This window comes from Ambystoma mexicanum, chromosome 9, assembly GCF_040938575.1.
Source record: "Ambystoma mexicanum isolate Mex_15411 chromosome 9, UKY_AmexF1_1, whole genome shotgun sequence".
NCBI lineage: Eukaryota > Metazoa > Chordata > Amphibia > Caudata > Ambystomatidae > Ambystoma > Ambystoma mexicanum.
Window position 1 is genome coordinate 440,882,643 of NC_090931.1, and position 12,285 is coordinate 440,894,927.

Genomic DNA, 12,285 nt, shown 5'->3' on the forward strand with positions numbered 1-12,285 from the left:
ATATGTGACTAAATGGCTTTCTGATGAGGAAACTCCTGAGTCTAGGCTGGTTGGGCGGGACTGCGCCCCGTTTTACCTAAAAGAGATCATCTGGGTCCCTAGACCAGACTTGAATGAACGCCCAAGTATGTTGCTGCTTGGGTGGAGAATGTGGCGCAGAGCGTGCCAATTAATAGAGAGCCCGTGCCCGTGTTCCCCACAGGTGCCGCTAGTTGCCTTAACTATGGGGGACAGCCATCTTAGGAAGATAATCAGAACATACTGGGAATCGGTTGGGCTGGCCACATTGGGAGACATATGGCAGGAAGGGGCTATTAGGGAATTCGAAGACCTGGGAGAAGAAACGGGGTTGCATGGGGGCCAATATGTTACGTACCTTAGGTTGGTACAGATTATCCGTAAAACCTGGCCGGAGACGGTGCTGGCGGAAGACCCAGACGCTCTGATTGGAACGATATATGATATATCAGAGGGCGGACATGAGATCTCTAGATTAAATAAGGTGGTGATGACCCGGGTGGGGAAGGATTTGATGGACTTGAGGCTGGACTGGGAAGCGGAGGTGGGGGCGCAGCTGACCGATGGGATGTGGGAACGGGCCATGGGATACCATAATAAAGTGTCCGGGAATGCTAGATTACAGCAAATACAGCTATACATTACGCATAGAGCATATATGACCCCGAAGAGAATATCCAAGTTTGCAAGCGCAGGAAGACAAGCATGCCCGAAATGCGATGAGGAAGACGCAGACATGACACATATGTTCTGGTCCTGCCCAGTGATTGAAGTCTTTTGGGGGGAAGTGGCACGACAACTAGCAGATAGGGGGGTCCTGCTATGCATAGACACGGCCTGGGCCTGCCTCCTGGGAGGGTTCCCCAGACCACGGAACACCAAACATCTCGGGAAACTGAGAGACCTGGCGTATGTACTTGCTAAGAGAAGGATAGCCATAAGTTGGAAGCAATGCCATAAGCCAAGGATAGAGATATGGTGGCGGGACTTGCAGAAATGGGCGGAGGCTGAAACAGTGGTATGGCAGGAAGCATGTAGCAGTTGCGGGGAGGAAGATGTGGGTAACCTGGCGGCTTGGAGGATGTTAATTACAGGACTGTTTGGCACGGAAGTGGACCCTGCAGCTTTGGAGGTAAACGACACCCGGCCACACCAAGTTGACACAGAACCGTAAGGTTGATAAGCTCTTGGGGGGGGGGGGAGAGGGGTTTGGAGTGCAGTAACAAGTGTTAACTGATGTTTACGGTTTCATTGTATATAATGCTGCAAGTTTGGTTTGTATCGTTTTATTTTCAAAATAAAAACTATTTAAAAAAAAAACAACGCAAACTATGTGCTAAGATTAGATCTATAATAAAAAGGTACAGAATGTTGATTAGAAACTAGTGTCGAATTAGAAAGGAAGTAAAAATAGAATTGTTGCAAACATTTAAAAAAACAACCTATCCTAACGCAGAAAGGGCAGGAAATGTTGTGGATTATTTCTCTTGATGTCCAAAATAATTTTGTGGGCGGCTGATGAATGATGGAGACCCGAACATTTTCACATTCCAAATTAATACCACTGGGGAAGATTAATGGACTGCCTTTATAGAAACTATTTTTGGAATAAGAACACAAAATAACACCACTAAAAACGTGCATCTGGGACTAGATGGCACAATAAATCCAAACTCAGTGCATAGAAGTGATACAAGGGAGCTTATAGGTTTTTTTGTTCCATGGTGTGATTCCGACATATGAAAACTACCAATTTTGATTGCAGAAATAAAATAATTAATTCTGAAATTAAAATGTTCTATAGCCCTGGAGCCCAACCTGTTGGGTATAACGTGTTTAAATCAGACACTGACGTTTCAGCGCACTGTCGGCATAGCCTGTTTGAGGCATTCTGGAGCAGTGGAATAACTCCTTTGACATGGACAAAGCATGACATAGTCCCAATCGATAAACGAGGATCCAGATGTTAACCAGATAATTACAGATTGATTGCTTTACTACCACTGCAAGAGCGGTTTTGTCAGAACTCAGGGCGTGTGTAACCCAATTCTTTTGGACTGGACAAACCAGCTTTAGAGCTAGGATGGCAACAAACATTAGCATCATGATAAAAACTATGTTAGCCAAGAAAGCAATCCCTCAGAAACAACACCCTTTTTATGCAGCGTTTATCAGTGGGGAATTGATCCTGCACTATCATTTAATCAGGATGCTGTAGGATAATATGAAAGTTCATGTAAGGTTTAATATAACAAGAGCAATGCCTAGGGAAGTTGCCACCTACTAAGGCTTGAAGAAAGGCTGCGTGTTAGAGCCCATGCAACTTAATTTGTAGCTTGTTGATCTACCAACATACTTGGCTTTGTCTCCAAGCTTTCCTTCGATGAAGGGAGACAATTTGACACATTAGCACCCGGCGCAGGTGAATCAACCAATTAGCACCCTCAAACTCAGGGCATGAATGAATAATCAAAGCATGCATTGGGAAAGAGGTAGCTGCTGGCTCCTCAGTGATATTTGCTTGATTTTCCCTCTTGGCCCCATCCTCCACCTGCTGCTCCCTCTCCTTGCACCTCAAACCCTCCACCTCCTCTTCAGGCACCTTTCGTCCTTTCCCACCCTGTACTTCCCATATCCGCTGGCTGCGTCCATCTTCCTCTGGTCCACTGCCCATTAGACAGCAACAAGAGGCTTGCTCTCGAGTCTCTGTCGCATCTGTGGCCGCCATCATTGCTTAGGTAACCCACCCTTTCATGAAGGGGCACAAAATACTCCACACTATTAGTGCTGTGCAGGTGTTTAAACCCTATGGACACCATAAAACGTGAGTTACAAGGACTGATGAACGCTTTGTAAACTTTCACATCTGCTCATAGCCTTGAAGTAAACTTTTAAAAATCAAAGTAATGAGACTTTCCTGTAAGAATACAAAGTCTTTCTTTAAATGGTTTCTAGATGGTTCTAGGATTGCCGTGATTCAAGAGGTTAAATACCTTGGAGCAACGCTAAATGAAATATAAACTAGAACTCACAAAGGGAAATTAAAATGAAAGCACAGCAGTTTTTATACGCAATTATGATTTTTGATAGAGGACACGGCGGACACACTATGCTACTGCTGGTTAGGTTCATTAAAGCAAAATTGATCCAAACAATAGCGTATGGTGCAGACGTTTGGGCTTACACTGATTTGAACTGGTTAAATAAATTGGAAGGATTTATATACAGAAAGCCTTTGGGGCTAACTCAAACTACTCCAGTGGCACTTACGAGTTGAGAACCACAATGTGGGGTACAATGGGAAAGATTAAGGCTGTTATTTTTCCAGTCAAAGAATATAGCTTCAAACTGACAGGTACAGAGTTTGTTAGCACACATGGTGTTGTCCATATGCCACTGCAAATGTTAATACCTAGTACCTGCCTAGGGGCAATTAGCATATGGTCAGGAATAGTAGAGGAACACTCAAAGCAAGACGAGTTAAAATATATGATGGAAGATTGGGACTGGATTAATGTTAAACATATTTTAAGGACCAACACAAATTTGATGGAATGCGTAAGTAGCAACGCGAGCAATGCAAAACAGGAAACTCCAGACAGAGACTTACCTAGAGTTGAAGACAAAACGAAACATGAAGGCAAGAACCATGAGGATGGTTGTAAGGTACAGCTTGAACTTCTCATATTCGTCTTTGTAGGCAAACCTGCAGATAATAGGGAAAATAAACTGCACATTAACGTCATGAAAGTTCCTTTTGTGTCTGGTCAATATTTAAGATATAATGGCAAAAAAATACATCTGGAGAACTGGCAATAATGCAACGGAACGACTGAGATATGACTGCCTAGCTTGAAGCTTTCCATTTGAAATATTTCCCTTTACCTAAAACATCATGGAAGTCCGATTTGCAAAGTGCATTTGGAGTGCCTCGCTGTACCTCTTTATTCACAACCAATGACCAATACCTTTGTACTGGGTCCTAGTATTGTATTTTTCTGTATTATTGCATTTTTTTTTATTTTCACCCCCCATCCCTCATAGGAGCCGCAAATCATGTTATACAAAACCAACTTTCAACATCAAATCATTACATATACTCGCTTACAACTCCTTCCCCACCTGCCTCTCCACACTCGGGACAGATCAGTACCCATCAGCCTGCAAAGCCAAGCAAAAATACGCTTCACACAACAGATCCCACAATTGCAAGTTTCCCCAACAATAACAGGATTCTTTATCCATCACTCCCCTTCCGCAATGCATCACATGGTTGCAGTCGCCAAACCCAGATTATCACCCATTAAGCAGCTTCTAGAGGTGATTTCTTTTATTTCCATACGAGATTTTGTGTGCACCACAAAGGAGTGGAGTAGTGAGGACCAAAGCTATTAAGCATACCTGTGCAGAAATTAGTCAGTTTCTCCACATTTCTGGTGGCAGTGACTAGGGGACTCCCCAACCCTCCATCACTGTTTAGTTTCCTGATGTTTTTGATTTTAAACAAAAGGAGTGAAGGGAGCCATTACATGAGCAAGGGTAAAGTGATCTACCAGATACAGAACTCCTTGAAAAATCAATTAAGACACAAGCCAGCTAATTTCCTGTATTCTCTGTTTTGAGGGATTGACTGCATGGTCATTCTAGTTCTATAGACTACAGAATGAGTGATACAGGAAGTCTGACATATAAAACTATTGGCTCGGATGTTGCAAGGTTGCCCTGAAGAATGCCACAGCATTAACCAAATGGGATAGAACATGTTGACCATATACCTCATTTGCTAAAACTACTAACATTTATTTTAGACTTAGCACCCTCATCCTAAAACAGTAGCCAAGGTAGCCATGGCATTGGCCTTGCACCAGATTTTAAGACCTTGGACAAGTAACAGCAGGCTGCAACCAGATGACTGAATCCGGAAACTGTTAACCCCATCAGCAACAGAAAAAGCATCCTTCAATCACCCAGACAAACTTCACCCAGACAAACTTGAAGAATATGAATAGACTCTGTTGGTCTTCAGTTAACTACCTTTGTGCTGTCAGATATGCAGCCCAGCTACCACAGCCATTGATGTTATTGGCATAGGTCTCGTCATCCTGTGCACTCTTTCCTTTCCTCTCTTTTCACTTCACCTTGTTTTTTAAATATTTTTTCTTTTCTCTCCCTCTCTCGTCTATCCCCTCCTATTTGTCTTTCCTTTCCCCCCTCACATGGATATTGCTGTTCGGTTGTATATCTGCCAAGAATGGTGTTTTGTGCAGTAGTTTGCATGGAGGCTGCAAACCGTCCCTGTACGGGGTTTCACTGGTGATGTAAGGTGGCCTTGCTGCTGATGCTATATATATTTAAGTGTTGGATCACTTGCTTTTCTTTTAGGGGTGTTCGGTGTGCAGTGGGGAGGGGTGAATGAATGATTGGAGCTGTTCATACTTTCCCATGTTGTATATACATTGTATGCCAATATATTATCCCCAAATGTTGTGCATTGAACACATGTATTGTTTTGAAGAAAGTACTTAAAAAATGCAATACAACATTTTTTGAAGGTTTATTTATAAGCAGGTCTGTGGGTAAATATTCTAGATCGGGGGCTTGCAAACTTTGGCTCTCCGGATGCTTTGGACTTCAACGCCCATCAGTGCTAGCCAGCATAATCACTGTTAAGGGATCATAGGAGTTGAAGTGCAAAACATGTGGAGAGCCACAGTTTGCAGACCCTTGGTCTTGATGAACGTGCCAATCTTGTATAGCAGAAAATGGTCTAAGCTGAGCTGATCCATCAATAAAGGGTGTGGTTTTAATTGTCCAGTCCAATTTCAATTAATCAGGAAGCTCACTAGTGATTCATGGGTTCTATGTGATTTCATCGACGGACTTTTAATCGCAGGGTTTTTTGCCGCAGATTTTTTTTTCAAACAAAAAACATCGATTTTTTTTTTCTTTTTGGGGGGGGTTTACCCCCCAAACCCCCCATCCGTTTAATTATTTTAATATTCCCCTAGACAAACACCAAATTTATTTAATTTGTAACCCCCCAAAAAAAAAACGTTTTTTTTTTACGAAAAAAAATTCGCGGCAAAAAACCCTGCGATGAAAAGCCTGTCGATGAAATGACGGTATACCGATTCATGGTAGTACCAAAGGTTTTAGGATATAAAGCTCTTGATTCCAGGGAACAGATGAGCCCGTATAGCGCACCCAACCCGGAGGCATCTGGGCGCTGTTCTTACAGAGGAAGACAATAATTAATACTGTATTTACATGGTTGCACATATGCATGACGTGACAGATAATATGATAATACGAGCTGGACTATAACGTAATCTTGACATGGGTGTTGCTAGTGTAGCTAGCTTACTGACAGGTGAGCATGACCTATTTCCTGTGCCATATATGCCAATTACACTTTGGTATACTTCATACTTTCTAGTAGCCACAATATTCATCTCAAAAGGAGCCACAATCACCTCTACTATAGGATCAGGAGTCTAAATACTCGCTCTTCTAGGGGGGAAAAAAAAAGACCGTTACAAAAACCTTCAAGGCTGCAATCCAAGACTACTCCAAAGGGATATATGAAGAGCTAAAAACAGCACTGGAGAAAACTCGCAAAAATAACAAGTTTAGTAGACTCAGTTTGGTCGAGTCGACCAAATCTATGTCACATCTAAATAACCTTTTTAAATTAAATAAAAGGAGTTTAAGTGAGTGTTCTGGATGGATTTGTAGTGGTACGTATGGAGTGTTTATACTTGAGTTTCATAGATGAATTTGTAGTAGTATACAGGGAGTGTTTATACCTTAAAGTTATTAATCCCACTCTTTGTCGACTTTATTTTGATTAATCTTAATTCTATTCAAAAAGGTTTTTTATATCTGATTTCAATGGGGGGGTTTGGTGGGGAATAGGGTAGGAGTGTATGTCGTATAACTGTATGCAGTAGAAGTGTGTGCTGTGTAAGTATCACTGTATGCCGTACGAGCCATCTGGTTTACATGTTGTACATGTACCCAATTTACATATTGTATATGCCTTCTCTATATATGAAAATTCACATCAAAGTTAGACTGACTGGAGGAGGGCGCTGGAGAGCCCGAGCAAGATGGCCGTGGGCTGAAGGAGCTCCGACGACAGACGGCAGGCAAAGCCGAAACCTACTCCGTTAAATCGCTTCCTACCGAATAAAAAGGGAGATTTTGCACATTGGAGCTGAAGCTGCAGAGATGGGCGAAATCCTGAGCATAACCGGATAACAGAATCAGTGATACACGCCACAAAGCTAGCTGGCGCATATCGCACCATGACTGGAGGCGGAGCACAAAGAGGCGCGAAAAAGGAGACGCCGCCGGCACTGAACACGCAGCCCGGTGCCCTAACAGCTGCGGCACAACGGGACAACAAGGTCCGACACAGCCCGCAACATAGAGGGAGATAAATGGGCTGACATAGCGGCACCAACAAGAGCTGGACCCGCACAACGAGAGAGGCAACAGAGCTGCATGGCCGCCAGAGAGCACAGGCACTGCCCATTAAGTAAGGCACGGACACCACCACACCGCAGCCCTGGGAAATGAACATCAGGGAAGGCGGAGACAACAACGCTACCCCGGGGCGTGCACAACAGGCCCAGCTGAAGCTGCGGAGCAGAAAACCACAGTGGGAGAGGCAGGCATGCAGAGAGGGGCCACCACCCCACTCACACCACTTCTAGGTGCAGATCCGGAGAGCGGACGAGAACCCCCGACAAGCAAGTAAGTCAGGCGCAAAGCGGGGGCCCCCACAAGTACCGCGGTCGCACGTCCAAAGCAAAAATCAGGGCATAATCAGCCATCCCCAATCAGGGGAAAGACGGATGGTAGTAGCAACACACGATCCGTACGCAACCGTGCTGAAGACCGCAAGCAGCACTCACCCCGGCGTGAAGCACGCAGCCGCTGCATAACATGCAAACGGCCGGTCCCACAAGGCCCAAGAGCCAAGGGAATAATCATAAGGGCAGCAGACATCAAGTAGAGACCCAGCATTGGACAATGGCCTAGCCTGGGTTGAATCAACAAGTAGGAACACTACATCTTTCAGAGGGCTAAACACCCCCTTCCCCCCAGGCACGAGCCCGGGGAACAGCACCCCTAGCCCACGGACCCCTCGAGGGAGCACAACAGAGGCGACCAGGACCCGGGAATCGGGACTGGTCAGGGGCGAGGCAAGTAGCAGCGCAAAGCAGTGAGGGGCCAAATAAGCACCTACAGATGGTGAGGCGGACAGAAGAGAGTGCTAACACCCCCACAGAAACAGAGGGAACGGGGGTGGAGACGCCCCCAGAACTGCCGGGAGAGCCAAAGGAAACAAGGGAGACCAACAAGGAAAAGCTGTAAGCGCACGGTAGCGCCAGCACCAGACACCCAGACCGTGAACTGAAAAAGTGGAAGGCAGTCCCACGAGGAGGATCACGTGAGCCTGACCTGTAAAACATTGCAAACGAAGAGCCGGCCTCTATAACCACCCCACAGAAATCCAGTGCCTCACACACAGCGAGGGAAAACTTTGCAACAGTACGAAAGTTTCCACAAATACCCCACAGAGCACGAATGCAATAGGGTGGCATGCAACAGGAGACACACACCCCAGGAAATAAATAAACCCTAACACCACCCAAACAGGGGCCTACCTAGACGGTCAGCAAGAAATAAACTCGAAATGGATGTCCAATCAAAACAGCAGGCCTTTCTGGCCGAGATGAAACTAATAGGCCAGCGAACACAGGAAACAAACACAGCGGTACACGATATCATACGGGACGTCCGGGAAATGCAAAGCCGACTGACGGCTCAAGCAGAGAGGACAGACAATGAGCAGCGCATCAGCGCTCTGGAGGATAACCAGACAACCGTGGAAACAGACCTGGACAGGGTTATACGGGAAGTACGAAGACTCAGCGAGAAAATTGAGGATCAAGAAAACAGATCCCGCAGGAACAACCTCAGGATCATCGGCGTCCCAGAAAACACTGAAGGAATGGATTTGGAAAAATGTATATATGACCTCCTGCAGAACTCCATACACTTAGCCAATGCCAGGGACCTCATCATAGAACGAGTGCACCATGCTCAGATACCCAAGCCATTACCAAACTAACGGCCAAGGGTCATAACCATGCGCTTGTTAAACTTTCAACACAAAGTGGCCATCCTAAAGGCTTACAGATCAGCATCCCCAGTACTCATGGCCGGAACTGAAATAAGAATATTCAACGACTACTCATGGAAGTATCAAGAAGATGGAAAGGCTTCAACCCCATATTCGAGGCACTCAAAACCACAGAGCACAGACACTATCTCAAATTTCCAGTGGTCTGGTGTATACAGATTGACAGACAGTGGCAGTTTTTTTGAGGACCCGGAACCCGCATGGCGGTTCCTGCAACAACAAAATATGGTGTTGACGGACCTAGACAGTGCAACGGAAGAAGCAGCAAGACCAGATCACCCCCCTCCACCCCAGCAAGAACGCACACGGACAAGGGGGAAGTGGCAAAAAGCAGGCAGAGGGCCTTGGGTGTGGCACTCCGAACAAAGGAAGCATACTGGCAGATCCTGAAGGTTCAGGGACACCGTTAATGGAACAATTGGGCACCCATCGAAATCACGGCAGTGAGAATGCGACGCTTTCATATGTGCAAAGTGAAACGTCAAAGGAAGACAATTATACTAGAATCATATCTCCACATGACCACGCTCAATTACATGAGAGATATTCAAGGAGATATCATATACCTGCAAGAGACCCACCTCAATAGAATTGAAGCAGAAAAATTGGATGGGTGGGCACAGCATTTCACTCACCGAGCCACGGTAAATGGGGGGTCACCATCTTGATACACATCGGGTCCATCACATATGCAATGATAAAGAGGGCTGATTCATACTGGTAAAATTACCTTACTAAATATCTATGCCCCCACAACAGACTTGCCGGCCTTCTTTATACGCACATTCTCCAAGTGTGCCCACTATATGCAGAATCTCACCATAATAGGCGGTGACCTGAACATAGCCCTAGACCCAGATCTAGATCACCGGGGGAAAAAAACTCAACAACCCACCCAACCCAAAGAAAAGATCGACCCTCCATTCACTACTAACCGATCTGCAACTGAGACATATGGCGAAACACCCATTACTGGCTGATGCAAAGAGCACAAAATGCTGCAGCCAAACTGCTACTAGGACTTGGCCCAAGAGACCACACCTCCCCAGCTCTTAAAACTCTCCACTGGTTCCCAGTTGCTCGAAGGGTGACCTTCTAAACCTTATGCATCTCTCACCGAGCAATGTATAAAACCGGACCTCAATACCTTCAGAACAAACTAAAACCTTACCACCCACCGTGTACTCTAAGATCAAGCTCTGCCCGCCTCCTAGTGATACCAAAAACCAACACAGTCAGGTTAGGTGGATCATCATTTTCAGCCTTACCCCCACTCTGTGGAACTCACTTCCACCCCACATCCGACTCACCGAAGACCTCATGTCTTTCCACAAATTACTGAAAACGTGGCTCTTCTCTTAAAATCGACAGTTAGCTCAAACAGTATAAACAGCCACATTAAACAAAAACCCAAGGGTGCTGAATCAATAATAACAATTCAGCATAGAGACCCAATCGTGAAAATGGAAAACTAAGAACGGATAAAACAAGTAGAACGGATGAAGTGGATGGAACGGATGAAGTGGATGGAACGGATGAAGTGGATGGAACCGATGAAGTGGATGGAACCGATGAAACGGACGAAACGGACAGAACGGACGGAACGGATGGAGTGGATGGAACGGATGAAACCGAGGAACCAAATGGAACGGACTAACGGGATGGAACAGAATAACCGGATGGAACAGAATAAACAGATGGAACAGAATAAACAGATGGAACAGATGAACCAGATGGAACAGATGAACCAGATGGAACGGATGAACCAGATGGAACGGATGACGTGGACGGAACGGATGACGTGGACGGAACGGATGACGTGGACGGAACGGATGACGTGGAGGGAACGGATGAAATAAACCAACCAGAAAAGTAGATCGAATGCGTGGAAAGGATGGAGTGGATGGATAAAGCGGATAAAGGAATTAAATGGATGAAAAGGTGAATGAACTGAACCAAGGGAGTAGATGGAACAGATGGGAGTGGACAGAACGGATGGAATGGATAGAACGGATGTAGCGGGTAGAACGGATTGAGTGATTGGAACGGATGAATGAATTGAACCGACGGAGTAGATGGAACCGACGGAGTGGATAGAACGGATGGAGTGGATGGAACGGATGGAGTGGATTGAATGGATTGAGTGATTGGAACGGATAGAGTGAATGAAACGGATGCAACAGAGAGATGGTTGAACTGAGTCCACTGGTCAGAACGAATGGATGGAGTGGATGGAGCTGACGGAGTGGATTGAACAGATGGAGCAGATTGGACGAATGGAGTGGATTGAACAAATTGAGCGATTGGAACGTCTAGAGTGAATGAAACTGATGGAACAAAGAGCTGGTGGGACTGACTCTACTGGTCAGAATGAACGGAGGGAGTGGATGGAACAGACGGAGAGGATGGAGCATACAAAACAGATGGAATGGAGCGGACGCACTGGTTGGATTGAATGGAACGGATGGTATAGATGGAACAAAAAGGAATAGATGGAACGAATGGAAGTTGGAACAAATAGAGCAGATGCGAACAGCAGAAATAAATGAAGTAGGTAGAACGGATGAAGTGGATGGAACAGATGAAGTAGATGGAATGGATGAAGTAGATGGAGCGGATGAAGTAGATGCAACGGATGGGGCGGATGAAGTGGATGGAGCGGATGAAGTAGATGCAACGGATGGGGCGGATGAAGTGGATGGAGCGGATGAAGTGGATGGAGCGGATGAAGTGGATGGAGCGGAAGAAATAGATGGAACCGATAAACGGGATGGAACGGACACAGTAGATAAAATGGATGGAACGGATGAAACACGTAGAGTGGATGGAACAGATGGAACGGATGAAGTGGATGAAACGGATGAAGTGGATGAAACGGATGAAGTGGATGAAACGGATGAAGTGGACGAAACGGACGAAGTGGACGAAACGGACGAAATGGACGAAACGGGTGAAGTGGATGAAACGGATGAACCGGATGGAACCAAGGAACCGGATGGAACAGAATAACCGGATGGAACAGAATAACCGGATGGAACAGATGAACCAGATGG

The 12,285-nt window shown here is 45.6% G+C and overlaps 1 protein-coding gene across 2 annotated transcripts in view; it reads right to left on the reverse strand.

The window, feature by feature from the left end:
* The window catches only part of TMEM120A (transmembrane protein 120A), a 473,343-nt gene that overhangs the window by 291,005 nt on the left and 170,053 nt on the right, over positions 1-12,285 (reverse strand). For both annotated transcript variants that reach the window (XM_069614937.1, XM_069614938.1), the window contains one exon: positions 3,629-3,724. In XM_069614937.1, coding sequence (XP_069471038.1) covers positions 3,629-3,724 — 96 coding nt within the window. The remainder of the gene's footprint in view (positions 1-3,628; positions 3,725-12,285) is intronic.